The sequence below is a fragment of the Melozone crissalis genome, unplaced genomic scaffold (assembly GCF_028551555.1).
Source record: "Melozone crissalis strain CALT ecotype California unplaced genomic scaffold, PUWL_Pcris_2 ptg000019l_1, whole genome shotgun sequence".
Lineage (NCBI taxonomy): Eukaryota > Metazoa > Chordata > Aves > Passeriformes > Passerellidae > Melozone > Melozone crissalis.
In genome coordinates this window covers 20096673-20118643 of record NW_026535797.1, presented here as the reverse complement: position 1 = coordinate 20118643, position 21971 = coordinate 20096673, and the positions used below count along the sequence as shown (strand labels likewise).

General features: G+C 46.7%; 1 protein-coding gene across 3 annotated transcripts in view; it reads left to right on the top strand.

Moving 5' to 3' along the window:
* Positions 1-21971, top strand: part of PDLIM1 (PDZ and LIM domain 1) — a 43568-nt gene extending 21597 nt beyond the window's left edge. The window contains exons 4-8 of one of the 3 annotated variants that reach the window (XM_054277276.1): positions 9987-10177; positions 12481-12816; positions 16526-16680; positions 19593-19710; positions 21338-21971. In XM_054277276.1, coding sequence (XP_054133251.1) covers positions 9987-10177; positions 12481-12816; positions 16526-16680; positions 19593-19710; positions 21338-21524 — 987 coding nt within the window. In that variant the 3' untranslated portion in view covers positions 21525-21971. The other 2 variants (XM_054277278.1, XM_054277277.1) reach the window with 2 other exon arrangements.

Here is a 21971-nt window from a genome sequence, read left to right as displayed (position 1 = left end):
CTCTGATAATCACGTTGGGGGTAGCATCATGCCCCATACTATCAGAGATCGTGTGGCCCTTGGAGGCCTTGAGAGTCAGACTCCCTCCCTCATGGTGAGAAGCCTGCTGCTGTGGAGAGCTAATGGGTGCCATGCCTGAGCTAACCTGCTTGGGTCAGAGGTGTCTCCTGCCAGCTGCATGCTCACACCTACCACAGGGCACAGAAGGCACTGTAGGGGTGTGGCTCAGTAAATCATTGCTACTGTACTAAACCAGTTAGTTGCCATAGATAGAAAAGACTTGAGGGGTGAGGAATATCATTGACTCAGGGTTTTCTCTTTGTTTGGTTTGGATTTTTTTCTCTTACTCAGTAAGCTCTTAGCAGTCTAGCTGTGGAGAAGGTGGGAGAGAAATACACGAACATCTTACATGTTTATCTGTGTGGCAGATCATGCAGCCTCTGTCTAGGAAGTTGGTTTTGTAGCCTGTTGACAGCCTTGCTTCATTGGCCTGCTGCCTCTGTCAAGTAAATGTAGTAATAACAGCAACCTGTGCAAGGGCCTCGCCTGGGCTAGATTTAGAGGATTACACTGCAAAAAATCCAAAATAACTACACTAAAGTCAGTGGCATTCTTCTGAATTTTCACTGGGGCAGTGACATGGCCCCAGTGGATTCTGACCCAAGCACACATCCCATGTGAGTCTTTCTAGCAAAATAAGTAGATTATAAAACTAGTTTGACTCTGCAATTACTTAAGCACTAACATGGCTGTTTTGGTTGGAAAGGACCTGAGACTAAAGCACTACATGTGCAGCAACACCCTGCCCAGACCTTGGCCTGGGATCTGTCCATGTTCTCTTTCACATCAGGCTTCTCTGTGTTGCTTGGCCCAAGGAATTGGTGCGGCATTCTCCAGGTATTTCATAACTGCCAAGGCACAGTGTGAAACTGAGCCATTTTGACTTAGTTTGAGCTGGAGCCATGTGGTGACACCTGTCTGTGACACTGTTGAGCTGAAGTCTGGTCTGTGTCTTCTGCTGCCCAGGTTTTGGAAAGGCTCTGCTTCAACCTTGGGACTTGGGGGCTGTCTCTTGCCAAAGGAGTGGGGCAGAGTCTGCACTGAGGCTTTGCTGCTGTGATGCAGAGAGCTGACATTTAATTCAGCAGGAGATTCAATCCTAGAGACCAATTTCCCAATGCAGCCATTAGCAAGAATTCAGCTAAATGCCATAAAATCAAACATACAGCACAACACATGCCCTAGGTGGGATTTTAAAGTAGCTCACTAATTTTAGTTAACTGCAGCAAGAAACCTGCTGCTGAACTCCCCTGTCACTCACTGCCCCACCACAGTCCAATCTGGATAGATGGTCAGGATTTAGCAGTAATGCTGGTAGTGGAAGACATTCCCTCCTAAGTCTTAGATCTGGTTCAGGCTCTGGCCACTGTATAGATATCATGATACTGCTAGTTTATAAATATAGTACAACTGAATTTATTGGTAATAACCTGTAACTGACTTGAGCAGGAGAATTTGATGCACAGCTGAGTGGAGAAATTCATGTTACAGAGCTTATCTCTGAGCAGTAACCATTGTCTTAATCTTGGCAATCAGGCAATCTTCAACCATTGCCTGAAAATTAGCTTTGACCCCTTTGATGGCTGATGCTAGAAGAGTTATTTCCTGGTGTGAAAGGAACATTTAAACTCACAGAAGTCTTGTCCTTTCTTATTCCCTTCCTTTAAATTAAAGCAGATTAAATAATTTGCAGTTGTGTATGTGAGTCGGGCTTGCTGCTATTCAGAGCACTGGGCTTAACATTATGGGGCTTCACTTGCTGCATACTGAGACAGGAACTCAGCAGTGTGAGGGGAGATGCATCATGTCTCCAAACCACAAACTCCTATTTACTTTTAAGGCATAACAGTGCCTGAACATCCTAATCTGCTATGCCAAAGTGTCAGGAATACCATCAAGTTATAAGGTTGTGGGGTTTGTTGTTTGGGAGTTTTTTCCTATTTGCTTTTTCAGTAGCTGACTACAGCAAGTAATTTTTGTAGTGAGGTGTTTCTGCTTGGAGTGTGAATTCAGAAGAACATGCTGATTCCTGCCAGAGCATGTGGCAAGTGTTGGCCGAGTCACTCTGGGGCTGTGTCTTTGCAGCATCATCAGGGGTTTGGGCCAGGCCTGCTGCAAATCAGCAGTAGCAGAGTGCAGAAAATGCTATGTGTGTGTATACCAACATGGCAAACTGCTATGAATTTTACCACAAAAATGCTGATATTGTTTTCCCAGCACGATTAGTTGAAGCTGTGAGTAGAGCTGAATCTTCGGAAGGCAAAACTGAGCTGTTCAGGTTTTTTTAACTTGCTGGCCAGTGAAAACAGTATCTTTGCTTTTCTTGGCAACAGTCTAGTGCAGAACACTTATTAATTCACTTACCAAAGAAAATAGGACGTGCTGAATCCAAGTGGTTTGTTTAAATCCTGGTCCAGAGTTCTCTGACAGTGGTTCTCATTGGCTTTGCACATAGCCCTTTGAACACAGACAAAAAATCCCACATGTGAGTAACCTTACTTCAGGCTCAAAAAAAGAGAAGTCTTTAAACCCTTGCTGTAGAAATTGATTTATTCAGATATATTACCATCTGTCTTAGAATTAGTTTGTTAGATGTTTCCTCTCCTACCTTTGGTATCTTAGAAGTTTTTCATGCTTGTCCACCTTCTTTTTGTCTTCATATTTTACTGATGTAGCTGCTAAATCTTTGCAAAAAATCTTGCAAAAGAACCTAATTTTCAGTTTGTCTCAGGAACCAGAGCTTAAGAGCTTGTCTATGACTAGCTACGTATTTTAAGATCCCTGCTTACACATTTTTTACCCCATTTGAAATGGACTATTTGTTTACTGCTGTAATCCTTTTGGAGGCTGATATTTGGTGACATGCTGCATCATGCCTGTGGAAATGTTTTCCCTTACTTGGAATGTACATTCAAGATACTTTTATTTGCCTTTGGAAAATAAAAAGCCATTCTGCAACCTCCCATGCATTCCCTGAAGTCCTGAGTCCAAAGACTGACTTCATTGTCTAAGCTGATCTTTGCCCATGAAAGAGCTACAGTCTTATTATTATTTCATTGCCATTATCCTTATCCTTCTAAATTAATTTAAACTGAGGCAAGAGTGATGACAAAATTGCATTTCATCAAAAGGGGCAGCAGCTTGTCGGTGTTGATGGCTCAGCAGCTGACCTAGCTTTGTTTTGGTGCCCATGGTAACACTGGAGGAAGGAAATGACAGTCTTCTTAGCATATTTACTCAGTTAGTTCACTTGCACTTCTAACCCAGATCCTAAGGCTGATAGCTCAGTGGCATTTTCCCATCAAGGTCTTTTCCTCACAACAGTGGGAAAGACTAAAATAACATGTCTGTCTCTCCCTTCTGCTTAATGTCTCTTGAGAAAAGTGGTCACAGCAAGAGAGAACAAGTTACGTGATGGCTAAGGTAATTTTAATGCTTATGATACTGACCAGGGACCAGCAGAACTTCAAGTCAGCCATGCCCCCTGTGATCATGGGCAACACAGAGACTATGGGGCGAACTGTACCCAAGGGGCTGAATTGCCTCTTGGTAAAATAAACAATAAAATTCTATATCCTCTAAATGTGCTAAGTCTTGTCAGACCTGGGGTCTGTTTTGGTTTTTTGTTTGTTTGGGTATTTTTATTTTGTTTTGGGGTTTTTTTTGTAAGACAGAGATGCCATTGGGGTCCAGGTCTCTGTTTTTGCTGAGTGAGCTAATATAGAGAAAGATCTGAGAGAGTCCATCTTCAAGGGCAGTCAATACCCAGACTGCCTTCAAAAACTTGTCCCGCTCCCTGCAGACTATATATCCCCATTGCAATAAGGCTCAAGTATTTTGCTGGCATTCTCAAGGCACAGACCTTGAGAATGCCAGCAAAAACTCTTGGTTTGAGATGGATAGTTCAGCTCTTCTTGATCACAAAAAGTAAAGGTTTTCAAACATAAGGACTTTTTTTAAATAGAAATAACGTTCAGACAGAGGTTAGCAGCTGGGGGAGCTCTGAGGGTGAATCAGGGTATTTTTAGGATGATGGAAATAGCCACTTCTGTCTTCCCAAAGCTTCTTAAAAGTGTCTGTCCTGTGTTCATCCTTATTCTTACAGAGTGATGTCATTGTTTCCATCTTGTGTATTTTATTTCCTTGGATACGAAGCAGGCGGGGGCTATAGAAACTGGGTGTGTGGCTGGCCTGGCCTTTGATAAGGCTGTGCATGTGTGGGCAATGCATGAAGCAAGAGGTATATAAAGTAACAATACTGGGACTGGGAACTGTGCTGGCATATTGCGACCTGCTGGTTTTGGTTAAAAGGCATTACTGCATGGGTGTGGAATGTGTCAGGGACGTGGAGGGAGAGGATGTGGGAAGCTAGTCTTATTGTTTTACCCCCCTACAATAACAAAACCCCAGACCCTTTCTAATTTTTAATCAGATTTCAAAGCATTGCAAAAAATCCTTCCATAGCTGAAAAACCCCAAACAATAATAGAGGGAGAGGTGAAAGTAAAGGCACTTCTTAATACTTGTGATCACAGCTGATGAAACATAGCATGGGGTGGAGTTTGCCACGAAGATGTCCTCTCCTGAGCTGTTGCTATGTGTTTGGCACAAGTCCAGACCCAGACACACCAGCTGGTCACGAGTTTGGCCTTTGCTGCCTGGGTGGCTTTGCAAGGGCGAGGATGAAGCTGGGGTTTGCCTGCTGGGCTCTGCTCTCCTTCACTGCCCACAGGACCAGAGTGCTCTCACACTCTGAGGTTTGGTCAGGGGCCCGTTTTCTTAGAGCTGAGTAAACATTTGTACTGAGAAATGTTTCATCTTGTTTCCTCTTGGCGTGGCTCTCGAGGTGTGCAATCCAGCATTGCCTGCCCTGAGCTTCTGGGCTCTGACTTGGGATGCAAAAACATCCCACGTTTCTGAGGCCCTGTGAGGCAGCAAGTTTTGCTGGTTCGCTTGGCTGCTCCAGGTGCCTGTGAGGGCTTTTGCTTTTCCCTGCAACTGCAGTGTCTGGGTGCTGATTTTTTTTTTTATTTTTTTTTCTTTAGTTTGTGAAGTGAGGTGAGAGTGAATCCCCTGACTCGAAGAGCTGTAAATCCAAGAGCTGCAGTCTGTAAATCACTACTGCACACCTGAAAGTAGTTTTTGGCTTCAAGCAGCCCTTGCTCCATGTTTGACCTCTCTTTCCTCCAGACTGCAGAGAGGTGGCCTGGGCAGGGGCAGGGGCAGGCAGGGGAGTCAGGGGGCTGTAGCTGCATGGCAGCACCTGTGAGGGCCCAGCCCAGCACCAGTGAGGGCCTAGCCCAGCTGAGTGCTTTCAGCCATGTTGTGGGGAGAGGAAAACCTACTTAACGGGAGAGGCTGCTTGACCCCGCACATCTTGGTTTAGTTTATTCAGTGAGCACAAAAAGCGTCCAGATTTTTCCTGTTTCTGGTGGTGGTGACATCCATACAGGCCCTGCACAGGATGGCCTTGGCCACGTCACTGCAGGGTGGAAGGGACCCAAGAGCCCACCCTCAGCCCAGTCTGCTCCCAACCTGCTCGAGGGCACGAGGCCATGAAGGTGTCCAGATGGCTTTATGCCACAGGATGGGTCCCAGTTCAGCTGATAGAGGTGGCTCATCCGGGGCCGTCTGTCTGTCTGCTTCGCTGGCAGCTGGGAATTTCGCTGAAGCTGCCTGCCCCCATTCCCAATGGTGGAAATGGGTCCAGTGGTGGAAGTGTTGGTGAGGAGGAAGCAGACTCCCATGCCACAAGCTGCTGGCTGGCTGCAGGCACTGCAGTGACAGCTGATGTAGCTGTGGGGATTTCACAGCCTGCACGTCAGTGTTGCTGAGGATGGCCTCATATGAGAGGGAGGAAGGGGCCATTGTTTTCCCTGATAATTCCCCATGACGCAGCCTGCAGCTGGTGCCATAGGAAATGCTGATCTGCTTCCTGCCCTGGCACAGGGATGTTTTCCCCATCCTCACAGCCTGGCACCTTTGCTGGCAGCTCTCTGCTGGCGGGCTGTGGTGGTGGCAGTGGGACCCCCTTAGCACCCAGCTGGAATGGCTGTGTTGCAGTGCCTGCAGTGCACAGTGTGTCCCATCTGCCCCAGAGAGGGCTGTTGCCACTAACAGCCTGCACTCAGAAAGCTCATCTGCCAGAAGATGTGCATGTCTGACCTGAAGCTACAAATGTTGTTTGTCCTTGGGATTGAAAAATAGCTTTTTCCTGTGAGATGGGGACATTTGCAGCGGGAGCATGTGGGGTTGTGCTCCAAAGCCATTTTGAGCTTGTTCTTATGGGGGGTAGCTTTAGATGGGGAGGAGGCTGTTGAAGGAATTTCTTCAATTTCAAAGTGATGTGAGAGTTCAGAAGCAGCTGGTAGTGAAGTCCATGCAGTTGCTAATCTAGTTTAGCTTGGTCTAGTCACTCTGCTGGGCCCTCTGAAAACACAACCCCTGCAAAGGAAGGAGGGGAGCAAGGCTGATGTCTGTGCAGACAAAGCAATTTCACTACCATGGTATCAGTTTATAGTGGTAAAATAATGCTCTTGAATACCTGGTAGCTTGGGAGCTTCCATACCCCAGGGTCAGGCCAAAATAACCACTGCTGGTATCCCTGCTTGCTGCTGACAGGGTGGTGTAAGGGCACTGAGGTAGTGCCACAGCTGGCAGGGAGAGTGAGGCAAGTGCTTCCAGTTCTGCCTGCAGGTGCCAACAGAAGGTGTCTCTGAAGGGATCTAACATTAATCACATTCCTCTGTACTATTCTCAAAGAAAGAGCAGGTCGTGTCCTGACTGGATAAGATCATGTCCTTTAAGGTGACTGCCAGTTCTTCCTCTGCAGCAGACCATTCCTTTCTGCTCTTGCAGTCTGTGCTCCAGCCAGGGATGCTGTTTAATGCTACTTGCCCCTTTTCCTTGTGTTGGTCCTGGGATTGCCACAGCCTTAGAGATGCTGCAAACCCTAGGCATCTCAAATGCACAAACTGAGTGCTGTCCCCACACGTATGCACAGTGTAGCTGGGGTTTTGCACTAATGTTTTCCACTTGCCTGTTGGTGGACAGGTTTTTGGGAGTGTCACTTATCTGACTTTTTTTCCAGTAGTAAGTGAGAGACTGTCACATAAATATGATTCCAGGAACTGGGGCTTTAACAAAACGGCTGCACAGCACAGGCCCTAGGTTGGCAGTTCTGGAAAATCCCTACATAAATATATTTGACAGTGAGAACACATTATCTTTTGATCTTGGGATCATGAAGGCACTTGTTCTTTGCAAATTCCTTCTACAGCTTGAGCAAAAAGAACAGCATGGTGTAACAGGAAGTGCTGGAGAATTTGGATTATCCAAATGCACTTCATGATGCTGCTGCTCTTGTAATGCTTGTCTGTATACTCTTGAGTTATTTACTTTCTGTGATGTTCTCCACATGGGATTTTTCCAATCTTCAGACACCAGGTTCTGCACCAATTTCTCTGTTTAACTGTTAAACTCCCTTATAGTCAGTGACCTCTATACATCTGAGAGCTCCTGGAGAAACCCCAACACTTTTGAAAGCTTAACTTATGGTCTTGGTGTTACTACACAGCAGAAAACCTACCTGGTGTCCAAAAGTAGGACAAAAGCTCCTATGTGGATTCTGTGCCTGAGTGTGTATTGCAGTTCTTGGAGTCAAGGCACTAATGTGATGTCAGTCTCTCTTCTCCATGTAGCTGCCCTGTTCTTCCTGCTTCAACACTTGCAGGAAGATAAGGATCCTTGAGGCCTCCATCACTGGCAAACCCAATTTGACTTGGTTGACACTTTCAAAGATTCAACATGCCCATGTGCATGTTGGTTATGTAATTGAGACACCTTACTTTCTTAGGAAACCAGAGTTAAAAGAAAAACCCAACTAAACTGTAAATTACTTCCCTTTCCTTAATTCTTGATTAATGCTTAAATGTTTCCTCAATACATCTTGTGATATGATTTCAATGTGCAGTCTATTTGACCTAAGAATATAACCCCCCTTAGCCTAAACCTTCTCTCTCAGTCTTCCTTGAAACCGAGTATTTATGTGCACATCTGTAATCCTCTCCCACTCACGGCCTCTGAATGGTGGGCTACCATGTGTATTTGGTGCTGATATAACTCTTCCCCATGGTTTGATATACAGGTTAAAGTAATTTTTTTTTTGCTAAAATCCACATTTTTGCCATGGGAAGGACTATTTTCACAAGTCCTGTTATGTGATTTGAATGAGATTACAACAAAGGGAGATTAACTGATTACTCCAGGGTCATTTTCCCTTTGGTGTGTGGGAAAGTTTAATGGCTAACTTTCATAGATATTGGCCAGAAAGCTGTGGGAGAGCAGCCTTGTCACTCCACACCTGAACATCTTGAGCTACCCTGCTGATTTCAAATGGCTTTGTAGCTCATGAGGGCTTTTGGATCCAAGCCGCTCTTCTCTGAGAGATTCTGTGCTCTGCTTGATGCCATAAATAGCATTTGAATGCCATGAAGTGAGAAGACTCCCATCTGTCAGTCTGGGAAGGCTAGCCAGCTGCCTAAGGAAGTCTGGAGACAAAAAAGTGATTTAAAGAAAAATCTGTAAGGGGATTTAAGTCATGCTTTTTGTCTAATGAGTGTTTATCTTGTAAGTGTATCTCTATCAAACAAGCGCTGTGAGATGTTCACAGTGCAGTAAAATCTCACGTCATTGCTGTAGAAGTCAGGGCCCGTTTAGAGTGGGAGTGGGAACTCGTTGGGTTGGAGCTGGGACCCATGGGCCCAGCAGGCTAAGAAGTGCCTCCTTTCATCCTGTGCCATTGGCTGTTAGCCCTGTATTGAAGCCATGCCCAATCTCTATGGCTGGCTGAAACATTTAAAAAATCGTGTTTTGGTGCCTTCTCTTAGCCCTCAATATCTCACCCCCTTCTGTGGCTGTTAGTCCTTTCTTATGCCTGCTCTAGTGAGGCCAAATTATGCTTTCTTCTTGCTTTTGTCAAGCATCTTCTCTGGGGAGAAATAAGCCCTGGATGTTGTTATCTCTGCCAGAAGGCTGCTAATTCCCAGCCTGCTAAACTGGTGATAGGGCTTAGAAATGTCCTCATTTTTGTTAGCACTGCCTGTGATTAAGAAGAGTCCTAGCTCAAGTCTTATTTAACTTGGATTTGCCCTTTTTCTTATTAAATTGTAGCCTATGTTTCTAAGTATACACTACCACTGCTGGAAGCCTCCAATTTGCAGCAAACACAGAACATCTGAGTGATATTTTGTACTTCTGACACTAAGAAGTTGCTGAAAGTTAGCTGTCACTGCCTGTGGGCAATCTTTTGTATTGACAATGGCACTTCATACCTTTGTTGTGGATTTTCTTGTCCAGAAATTCCAAAGTTGTTAATCAGTGACAGCTGTGTAAATACCCTGTTCTTAGCTGAAGGAGCAGAGATGCTCCAGAGCACTTCTAGTAATGACAAATCCCTTCTTTTTTGGGTTGCCTTATCCAAAGGAAGCCAAATTTTCAGATGTCATTGAGATGTTCTCTTCTTTCTGCCCCTCATCTTCGCTTTTCCATAGAAATCAACCCTGCTCTCAGGAATTGCAAGGAATGCTTAAAATCTGTAGTCTTGCATGAGGAAGTTGGTCCTGTAGGTTACTGTAGGCTTGCAGGAGCTTCCAGGTGTGTGGCACCTTCATCTAATAGCTCTGGCAGTGTTTCTGAGCTCTTTTGTTGCCAGTATGTCAACAATGAAATGCCCTGAAGGTCATCCTGAAGCCGTCCAGGATGGGCCCTCATGCCATCTGGAGGATGCTCACTTGCTTTGGTGGTTGTGGTCACCTGCTCCTCACCTGAGAGCACACATGAAGGCCACCACTGCTGTGGGGCTGCCCTGTCACATCCACCTGCATGCCTGAGCACCTCTGACTGTTGCCTCTGCTCCTTTGCATGCAGGAAATAAAGCACATAGGAAGTGCACACAATCGGAGTGCAGTGCCCTTCACTGCTGCCACAGCTTCTGCCCCCAGGGTGATCACTGCTCAGTACAACAGCCCAGCAGGCCTCTACTCCTCAGAGAACATCCAGACCTTCAACAGTGCGGTGGAGACAAAAACATCACCGGGGGCCCTGGAGCCTACCAAGCCGTAAGTACCTCGCTCACCCCCTCCCTCCCTGGGCCTCCAGGGAAAGGCTTCAGGAGACACGAGTTCACTGCAAAGGTACCAGTCTGTGAAACCAAGGCAAGCTCTCTTTCAGGACAACGGGAGTAGAAGAGGCACAAGTCTGGATGTTGTTCCCAGGGACAGGGCTCGGAGGAGTGGGGAATGTTTCGTGAGTGCAGACATGAAATTAATGCTGTTGTGTTTCTTTGTTCAGCAGAGACCGACGCAGTTTCCGCGTGCGTTCAGCATGACATACCAGCCCGCTGGTCTGAACAGGTGCCTGATAGCTTGTTACAAGCACTTCCTAAAGTTAGTGTTTCGTGCCTGCTTCGCTGCCATGCTGGGCAGGAATAGCACCAGCTAGTGCAGGAAGCACACCCATCCCTGTTCTCAGCTGGCCTGGGATTCGTAGCCAGGCTCTGCCTTAGTCTGGATATTTCTGTGGCTTATTATCAAACTTTGCTTTTCTCAGGAATTTTAAAAAGTAGCTGAAGCATTCATTCAGTGTGAGGGATTTTATGTATGAGATTGGAAAGGGTCCCAACCTTAAAAGGGCCTGTTCATTTTTGTGTTTGCAACTGAGCCTCACCAAGGACATTATTTTATCCTAGATTTTCAAAGTTCCCCTTTTTTTCATTGGAGGTAATAAACCAAAAGCTACCTGAAAGTTTTCTGGCTGTGATGGTCAGGTTGCTTAACTGCCCTAAGTCTCTGCATGGCAATATCAGACTGCCTAGAAGGCTTTGGCTATTTTTATAAGAAAACCCGGAAGAACAGTGCTTTTGGTAATACTTGATTAAATTTCTGATTTGAGAATGGGGAGGCAAAAGTAACTTCAGCCTCTGCTGTTGCAGGGTACGAAGACCTGATTGTGGTTTAGCACAAGCCTGACAGTGAAACCAGCTCCTTGCATTGACAGCCCAGTCTGCAGCATGGTCCCTTCCAGGCAGTTACAGTGCTGCAGCTGGCAGACAAGGTGACAGATTGTTCATTTGCTTCTGGTAGACTCAGCAGCCTCATTCAGGGGCTGGGCAAAAGCAGAGCAAGAACAAGGGAAATCTTTCATTGCATTAACCTGATGGGACCATCTGGCAGTGAGATACCATCCCTAGTCCGCTCTGGTGTCCCCTCCATGGGAGAGCGCTCCCTGGAAGCCAGGGAGATTTGGCTGGAACATTGTAGCTGATCCCTTTCTCTTGCAGGGGTCAGCAAAGAGGTGGGCTCCTTCTAGAGCTGTGGCTCACTCTGCTCCTCCTGGCAGGAGCATCCATTGCCAGCCCTGCTCCATGTTGGATACAGGGCATCTCTTTCATCCTTTCCTTGCTGAAACACAGCAAGTTGCAAAGGAATGCTGGGAAAACTGTGAATGAGGCTTTGATGCTAAGGTGCTTTTGTTTACAGAATCATCAAAAGCAAATGAATTACTGCTGGTTTTCAATGAGAGCCAGGGACTTCAGCCTGATGTTAAAAACCCAGTGTAGTCTCCCCAGTGCACAGGCACAGGATGTCTAGGTTCTCCCTTCACACACAGTCTTCCAGCTGCCTTTAAATTCCTGCCCATCTGTTTCACTGAGTTATTTGGTATATACCTGGCCTTGCTCTGGGTTTACCTGGTATTTATCTGCATCCCCACCCTGCATCCTGCAGATACACAGCCTATCTGAACCCAGCACTTGATCCTGCTACTCCACATGGTGATGTGACTGGAGACCTAGTCCATGCCTCATCCTTAGAGGGTGTGTGGTATAAATGCAGGGCTGTAGTACATATAGAAATAAAAGCAAATATCTCCATAGGATTTGATGTCACAAAGCAGGTGGGGACGGAGAAGCCCTACTGCTAAGCATTTCTGGTTTGGAATGGAAGGTGAGATTACTCCTCAGTAGGATGCCAAGGCTAGCTTTGAGGAGAGCAGCAGTGAAGGTGGCATTCCTTGTCTGGACAGTAGGACCACAAGTGTGTGTGCAGGGAGTTACTGTAAAATGAAACCCTTGCTGCCACTTCTTCATTGCTTTTATAACCCATGCATTTGCTTATCCGTGGAGGGCTTACTTTTTAGTTTTTGTGTGGACACACCTGGAGTGTGAGATCAGAGGCACAGCATTAGTCAGAAGCCTGTAAAGTTGTGTGTTCAGTGGTGTGTCCTTAAGACAATATTCTGCAGCTGCTTGATGGCTTGAAGTATTTATCTTTGCCCTTCATTAATTTCTTTCTTCTTTCCTTTTTTCCTCCTCTGCATTTTGCCCTCAATTTGGCAATGTAAACCCCAACCAAACCTTGACCAGCCCATCTCCCCCTGCCCGTGTGGACGCGCGGGCTGGCGGCCGCCCATCGCCGGTGGGTGCCATGCAGGCTCCCGTGGCCTCTGTGTACAACCCTCTGCAGAGCTCCGAGCTGCGGCGCAGGCACAGCTCCTCCTCCAGCCCCAGCCAGGTCCGAGTGGGGCCTGAGCAGCTGAAGCACGCCGCCCAGGTCTGCCCCAACAGCCCTGTGGAAGTGGAGGTGCCGGGACTCAAAGTGCTGCACGTGCAGTTCAATTCTCCCCTGCAGCTCTATTCGCAGAGCAACATCATGGACACTCTGCAGGGGCAGATCTCTTCTGTTAGCCCTGATTTCCCCAGGTAACCTCCCCATGGCCTCTGCAGCCAGCTCAGCACACCTGCTCATCTGCATTTCAGTGTCCACGAGTCCCTCGTCCCCGTCTGTGGCTCATGGCATTGTCCGGTCACAAGAAAACAGCATTTGCATTTCACCATTCCAATGTCAGTGCATGACTCTTCACAGGAGCTTTCTCTGCCTTGTGTCTGTGCCCAACACCATGGGAAACATCAAAACATGTTTTTAGCTTGTCAGTATGTCCACTGTCCCCTGCACACCCACACAGCGGGACTTGACAGCACCCGGTGGCTTTTCTGGAGGAGCCACCTGCAGCAGATGTGTTTGCTGAGGGTAGGAGAGTGCTTTATCCTGAAAGCTGGTATTTTTCCTGCACTTGAAATAACTTTTGTTGTTTGTGACTGACAGACGCTGCCGGTCTTTGTTCTTTTCTTTCATTGGCCATGGATGTGTGCTGAGCATGTTTCATTTCAGGCTGGAGCAGGTACTCATGCTCTCCATCTTTGGCTGGCAAGTCAAGAGTTTTGAGCAGCCTGGCAGGCACCAGGCAAATGGAGGGACAGTCTGTATTTCCACCCCTGCCAGTTTGTCTGCAGAGGTTGCTGCAGCACAGTCCTCCACCTCTGCCCAAAGGAGTGGAGGATGCTCAGCATGCTCTGAGGTCTGCAGGACCTGTGGTGAGCCTCAGCAGCACAAGGCCTGGGTGCTGTTTGATGTCAACTTTGTGGTGCTTGGGAACCCCATGGCCTGTGTCTCTAAGTGACAGCCTCTGGGTTTTACAGCAAGGACTTTAGTGTCAGGACAGGTGAAAGAGAAAGCACTTTATCTGTCTTTCAGGAGTCCAGTCAAGGATGAATTGTGAACCTTCTGCTATTGACCAAGCAGCTTGCAGCTGTGTGACATGTGGCCCAGGACAGTGGTCAATCCCAGGGCTTCCAAGGGGCAGAAAAGGACACGGCCAGATCTCATGGCTCCTGGACTGCTCACAGTTCCCTTCTGCGAACCGTGTACTTCAAAGCAGAAAAGCTGGTGTCCTCACCCCTGGACACACACAGCCAAGCTTTGCCATGTGCCAGGAGCCAAGAGATTGTGGGAGGATTTACTGAGGATTTACTCCTGCCTTGTTACTCAGTGCAGTTACTTGCTGTAAGTGCTCTGGCTTGCAGTCAGTACCATGCACACCAGGAGTGGTCCCACTGCCAGCTCTCTGTGCTGATAGTGGTCACAAAGGAGCCCCAGACATCAGCAACTGTTCAATGGCCAAAGGGACTGCTCCAAGTACTGAGCCTTCATGTAGCCTTGAGACTCTTGTAAGCGTTGCAAAATAGGCTGGCATAAAATAGTAAAATACCCTTAGCAAAAAATAAACGGTGCTTTTTGAAGATTCTGTGCAAGGCTGTGTCTTTATGGTTTTTATTACTATCTTCTTGCCAATATTTAAGGCTCAGTGATCAAGTATTAGTCAGTGTTGTAAGTTTCCCATGGTAACAGCAATGAGATCCAGTAATGGTTGTGTAAGTCTAAGACCCAATAAATGTTGTTGGGGTTGTTCCCTACAAAGTTTCTGCATGAGGGGACTTGTGTACACAGAAAAGGACGCCAGTTGCTGGTGATTGCTGCAGATAAAGTACCTGTGTAAGAGAAGGTGCCAAAAATCAGCTGGAATACAGAGACCCAATATCTTGCAGGTACAATTTCTGTGTCTGTGGCCTTGCCCTTTCAAAAGATACACATACTTTTCAGAGATGTTGTTTAGTTTAAGCAGCATAGCCTCCTGCCCTGACAGTTTGAGGTATTTTACTCTGCTGGTACAAATCTGGGTTTGATGGTTTTTATAGCCTTTTGGACATCTTGTATGTGCAAGTGGATATATAGGGTGCATACCTGGGAAAGCTGATATGTATGTCACGCACTGCCACAATGCATGGTTGAAATATGATGGCTTTGTCTGACTCTAATGCTTTCTAAGATTATTTAGCCTCTGCTTTTTGGATGCATGGTATTGAAACATTCTTGGTATGCAAACTGCAATGAAAGGCTTCTTGCATAATGTTTTTATGGGTGGATAGAGCAGTGGGAGTATATGAGTTTACATGAGATGAATGTAATATGGAGCATGGGATATCTTCTGTCTAATAGAAGGCACATAATTCTTTTATTTGGGTAAGAAGCTTCAGTAACTGAGATTCAGGTTTCAAAGGTTCAGCTGTTTGCATGTCTAATGTGCTTCCTGCTCCACTGAAAATTGCTAAAGATGGAAACATTTTATGAAATCCTTTTTATGGAAATAGCATTTTGTAACTCATGTGATGATTTTACTTCTGATGCTTGAAGAGTTTATTATGTAGAGTAACACCCAGATGACTCAATCGGTCATTGGCATTGAAAGTATGCGGTTGCCTCCTTGAGAAAAAGATTTCCCTCTGCAATTTAGTCTGAACTTCAGGATGTTTATGTATTTTTCACGCAATCACAGAGTGCAAGAATGGTGAAACCGAGAAGACCATTTACATTTATAAGACTACATTACAGAATTGAGGTATCAGAGGAGTTTTGTCAGCTATTTCATTTTATCGTATATGTTTCACTGCAGCTACAGAACACAAGGCAGGCAGGAACTTCCTGTGTCCTTTAGTCCATCCGTTAGTCCAGCACTTGGCAATTTAAACCACTGATTTAAATAATTCCCACTGTATATTTGTCCAGACTATTTTCAAATCCTTTAGTTTGGCGGTTCCTTGCCTGTCCACAACAATCTCCTCTGGTATTTCAGTGTTAATAGACATATTGGAAAGCTTTTCCCAAGGGATATTCTAAATATCCTCCTGCAGTTTAACCTATCCTCTACCCACTGTATGTGGAGTTTATCTTAGGCACTGCTTCCAGACTCCTTTTTATTCCCCAATGACCACCATGACACTGTGCTGTGAAAAGCTGCTCCTGAAGCACCTTGGGCTCTAAGTAGAGGATGTAAGTCCCTCATGACATGAGGGGTGGCAGCAGCACCTCAGGGCAGCTGCACTGAGGGCTTAGCCTTAGCTGAGAGAAATCTCTGCCCTTGACCTGCTCATTATAACCTTAGTAAAATACTGTAAAAATGGGCTCTACCTAGAAAATGGAAATAGTAACACTCACTTGAAAACCAGACTAAATTACTTCCCATCAGAGAATCTTCTAGTTAGACCCTACAGCTGTTACTTAGTGAAGGTGACATTTACAAGCAATTCATAGGGTACTTGCAAAGAATTCTTTTTAATGGAATAAAATTTTCTTAGTTTGAGATTCACAGTGGTGTAAGGTAGCAGTGTCAGGTGGTTTATGCATGCAGGGAACATGCATGGATGGCACAGCTACTTGGTGGGATTCCCATCGCAGCACATGAATTCTTTACTTTGCTGTTACCAGAGCTGTGATTTCCTGGGTGGGCTTTAGCTGCTGGAGTGTGTGGTTACTGTGAAGCAGGGAGAGCCCTGGCTGGGGGCAGTCAGTGAGCAGCTGCTGACAGCAGCGTGGGCACAGCCCAGCCCAGCGTGCTGGTCCCACCAGGAGCACATCCCTGGAGCACATCCGGCACCTCTGTGTTTGTGGCCTCCCGTCGTGCGTGTGCTTTGCACGTTCATTCTTCAGCCACGTGATGCATCCTGGAAGTTCTGCTAGAGGCATTGCCTTTAGTTTTCGTCCATTTAACAAGAGGATTCTCTGTTCCTTCCTCAGTTTAGATCAGCATAACCAGACCCCAGGCAGCATTGCCATAGACAAACAATCTGAGGTTTACAAGATGCTGCAGGAGAATCAAGAGTCAAATGAGCCACCCAGACAGTCTGCTTCATTTCTTGTGTTGCAAGAGATCTTGGAGTCAGAGGAGAAAGGTGAGTACCTGATCTGAGCTCTTCCCCTCTGCTGTTCTTTGAGTTGAGTAGCGTTTAAGATTTTATTTTCCATTTAGCTGTTGATTGTTTAAGGTAGCACGTGTAGGTGGTTTCTACAGAAACCTACAGACCTAGTCACTAATTTGATCACTTCATATTCTCTCATTTATTAGCTTCAGTGTCTATGGGCCCACATCATTGCTTAATCATTGAGTGAGTGCTCCAGAAATAAACCCTTGCAACATTTAGTTATCAAGAAGGAATTTTTAAAGTTGCAAAATTTCCTATAGTTTCTAAAGTTTTGCCCCCTTTTAGATAGTATTCACTGATTAAAGACCATCTTAGAGCCAAGACTTGGGATGGTATCACAAGATAGTGCTCTTCAGTGAGGCCTATTGCTTCTGAACTCCATCCCCCTACACAAGAAAAAGTATCCCCTTCTGCAGCTGAATGTAAAAATATAGAAGCTGGGTTACAATGGGCAGTTAATTGCTTTTAACCTCTGAAAATTCGCTCTTCTTGGCATTCTTGATCTTAGGTCTGGACTTGTACAATTCGGAGCTATAGAGTTTGAGATAAAAAAGCCAATTAACTTATTTGGGGGCTAAATCATGCTCTCTTCTCCCCTTAAATAAAATAAAATAAAATGAATGAATGAATGGGAAAAGAATTCCAAGAATGACCTTTTTTTTGTCCTTAGGCCAGTCTTTTGTGTTATTAGTTTGGCAGTGGTATGTTCAGTTTAATCCAAAAAAAGCCTGGTGCTGAGATATTCACCACAAAGAGAAACAGAGCAGCCAAGTGCTGGTAGGTCTGAGGGATCTGTAGGGAAACAGCAACATGAAGGAAATAAGGAAACAATAGGAAGAAAGAAACGAGGATCATGGAGTCTCTAATATGCTGTTAAAATACCTACCTGAAAGAATCTTTTAAATATTGAGTGTTTGCAGCTTGCCCTCAGGGTTCAGCTCCTGCATGGAAGGAGTAGCCCGGACTTCTCCCGAAGCCAAGGTCCTTCCCTGTGCTTAGTAGTGCTGAAGAAGATAAGAAGCAAAAGCCTCTCTGTTTTATCTTTCTTTGAAGATTTGCAGCATTGTTGGGATTCTCTGGCACAAGGTTTGCCTGCCCGATCAGGGGGCCGGGATAGGCTCTGGCATTATTCCACAGAGCTGACAATGCTCCATGGCCCAGCCTGCCCGTGCTGCTCGGCCAGCAGCAAACAAACACACACTGCCGCGAGTCAGATCCTTGCTGTGATAAACGGCACTTTGGATGGCATTCAGTGTGATAAATGGCACATTGGGTGGTGTCTTCTCCCAGCGGGGCTCCAGGCAGTGGCCTGGGAATGACAGCTGTGAGCCATGCCCGGCTGGGACAAGGCCCTGGGGGCATCGCTGACTGTGTGGGCTGCACTGACTTACACCAGCTGAGAGCCTGGGCCAGGCACAGCAGCCAAGTGTGGCTGTTTGGAAGCACCATGGCTGGTCTTTTAAGGCCTGACCCTGTGCTCAAAAATTGAGAGTGTTCCAGGGTTGAACATGGCACGCTTCCTGTGGGCGTTTGATTAGGAGAGATTTAAAAGCAAAAAGATTTGTCGATGTTGCTGATAAGAGCAAAGTGCTCGTTGAGGCAAAGGGAGTGAACAGAAGTGATATGGAAGAGTCTGAAAATGTGATTGCTGCTGCTTGCTTCCCAGTGACAGTCACTTGCAGCAACCCTTAGAGGGCAGGTGGCTCTTGCCATGTTTGGAGGGTTAGGGAACTTGCACCTCTGGACCAGCATCTGCACAGAGCTGGGTGCAAACCTCTGAGTTGAAGGCTGCCCTAAAGGCAAACCAGCACAGCATCACCTGCCCCACAGCTGAGGCAGGCAGTTCCCCCCTTTTTCCTCTTGGGTCAGTGCTGCTGCCCTGGGCTGTGGTGAGTCCCTGACATGGCTGGTCACCAGGGTCTGTCTTTGCAGGGTTTTTCCGCCCCTTGTGCTGGGAATGCCCATTGGAAATGTGCTCTTGGTCTGACACTGGTCTGAAGGGTTTCATCAGTGCCCCTCACAGTCCAAGGTGTTTCTGGTGACATACCATGGGAGTCTCAGCAGCCTTCTTCCCTTGTTAACTGATGTCAAACCCCTTAGAAAAGTCATGTAGATGAGATTACTCCCATCATTGGTGTCATTTTATAAAAGGCTCTTTTTTCCTGTGATATTTAAAGGCTTGCCTCGTATCCCACATCTAGGATCCACTGCTGATTTAGGCATCCAGGTCAGCACAATGTCTCCTGCAAAGGCCCTGCAGGAGAGAAGGGCCTCTGTGCCCCAGAGAAGTTGCAAGAGGAAGATAGCTGGAGCATGCTATGCAACAGCAGGGGAGTGCAAGGTTATCCCATGTCCCAGGGCTGTTCAATAAGGAATTTGTTAACCAAATCTTCCAGGAGTCTTGGGGGAACCAACTCCACTGTAAAATAGACAGCAAACTGGAAAAGGGCTTTGACAGTCCTCCCAACAGAACACCCACCTCTTTCTGAGCTCAAATCTGGGAATCAGCTTGAGTTGGACACAGTGATCAGGACACATCAGGCAGACTCCAGTGCTGCCAAGGCTCAGGCTTTGCTTTGCTTTGTGCATCTGTGCATGTGAGACACATCAGCTGAAGTCTGATGGGCTTTTAAGATGAGAAAATAATCTCTTCTGACTGCCCACCATCTCAAGCCCTCACATTTCCAGGGCGAGGTTCAGCTCTGTCTCTCCTCTCCTTCCTCCCCACACATCCCTAAATCCCTGCCCACTTTCCATGCATGAATCCCTGCCTCAGAGCTGGGCTTAAAGAATGTCATGCCCCCAGCAGATCACCTGCTTGGGAGGAACAGCCTCAAGCCACGCATCTCACATGCTCTGAAGCACTCTCCTTCCACCCCCAGGAGACCCTACCAAACCATCTGGATTTAGGAGCGTCAAGGCCCCTACCACAAAGGTGGCCTCATCGATTGGGAATGCCCAGAAGCTGCCCATGTGTGACAAGTGTGGATCTGGCATTGTGTAAGTAAGCCTGTCCCTGGGGTTGAAGTGAGCAGCCCGTGCCTGTGCCAGGGGCTGAGGTAGTGCACCCAAGCAGCCTCACTTACCCACATCAGTGCAGCCAGGAGACTCGAGGCACATTTATTCTCACCAGCTTTTGTAACACTAACTTTGCAGGTCACTGCAGTGAGGCAGGAGTTGGGTTTCCAGCTCCAGATCCGTATCAGTGGAAACCAGAGCAAGTCCCTGTGACTCAAACCTTGAGGCAGTTGTTTCTGCAGTGTTTGGCTGACCTGAAATCTGTTTACAGCATTTGGAAACAAAATGACCTTTTCATTCAGGGCCTGTGTATTTAACGAGTTTCCTGTCTCAGTGCTCCCAGGCGTGGTGTGGAGACTTGCCTTGGTGGTCAGAGGCAGTGGGAACTGCAGAGCTGCCTTCTGCTCCCCACTCTTCTGTAGGACCACACATCTCCACTGTGTCTATGCAGACATATTGTTTTGTGTCTTTATGTGGGTAAAATCCAACTCCAGCAGACCTGGGGTTTGGGTTTGTTACAGAGCTGCTGTATCACAAGTGCAACCACATGGGGGACCCAGCATTCAATAACTATGTCTTAGAGTTGCTGTTTTTCAACCTCAAATTCTTCAAATTCTTCCTCTGCAACACCCTTAACTTAACAGCTGACTACACAGCAGGCAAGTACTGGTAGCCAAACCTGCATTGTCATGGAAGAATTCTGATTTTTCAGATGCTGCCTGCCACAGGCTATAAGATTGTTGCTGAGACCTGCTACACTGTGACTGCATGGTCCTGGCATGCCTGGAGCATCTGGACCAGCAGAGTCATTAGAGAGGAAATGCATAGCCTGTAAAATACGAATCAGAGACAAACCCTGTAATTATTCAACCAGCTGGGTAGGTCTGGAGAGAAAGCAAAAGGCCTTGAATAGCACTCAAAACTAATGAATTACAGAAAATAGAGATGGCTGCTGGAACAAAGTAATACTGAAAAATTGTTGTGTTGGGGCTGATGGTAGTTAACAAACTGCTGTGTAGTTTTTGTAGTTTTCCTGGTCATCTGTTGGGCTGAGCTGTAAAGTCTTCAGTAAGAGCTGGCCCACATTTGGCTGGATCTGTTCACTGCAGCTCCCAAGCAGCCATGTCTGAGATTAAAACAAGGATCTAATGTCTGTGCTTCTCCCACACATCAGGCACCAGCAAAAGGGCAGTGCTGGCTGTGCAGTATTCATCCCTGCATTTCTGCATTTGTTCTGCCATCCAGTTGGCTTGTACCTGGATTTTGCTTCCCCAGATGGTCAAGCTATTGCCTGCCATTTGATCCTGGGCATTTGAATGCTGTTGTGCTTTCTGCAGCCCCCAGCTATTGCCAACACAGTAATTCTTCCCACCACAGGTTATAGGACTGTCCCTGTGTAACTTACACAGGTCAATGCTGGGAAACACTTCCTAGAGGAGAGTTTCCATGCCAGCACATGCTGGGCTTCTAAAAGTGCTGTTAACATTTGCCTGACCAGAGGTAGGGCCTGTACTCTGGCTCGTCAGGAGCAGAAGAAATCTGGGCTGGGTGGGAGGTGGCTGGGGAGGAGGGAGACAGCGGGCACTGAGCGGTGCTGGTTCCTCTCCAGAGGGATGTTTGTGAAAATCCGGGACAAGCAGCGCCACCCCGAGTGCTACGTGTGCAGTGACTGCGGCACCAACCTCAAGCAGAAAGGACACTTCTTTGTGGGAGAGCAGATCTACTGCGAGAAGCACGCGCGGGAACGGGTCATTCCCCCGGAGGGCTACGAGGTGGTCACCGTCTTCCCAAAGTAAACGTGCTGCTCACAAAGCCAGTGGGGATGATTTATCCTCTGCTGATTTTCCTTGGAGAGCATTATCCCTACCCCCTGCAGAATCTTGTTTGCAATAAGGAATGTTAGGCATGGCTTTGAATTTCCTTGTCATTATTAATCCTCCATCTGTTCACATGAGATGTCACTAATTGTTCAACATTCTTTTCATCCTTTCACTTTTTTTTAAAAAAACAATTTTTTTTCTTTCATTGTGCTGCCAATCACACAAGAAAATCAGAGGCCAAAGTCAGATTACAACTTTTCTGTGTTCTAGTTATTTGCCATCCGTTTGCCTGCAATAAATGGGGTGAATCCACAAGATAGAAGTGTCTGCTTTCTGCTGTTTTCCTTGTGCTGGATTGTGGCTCCCAGAATGCAGTGCAGCAGAAGAGATGCCCAGTGCATGGCTGTTGTTATCCTGGAGAAC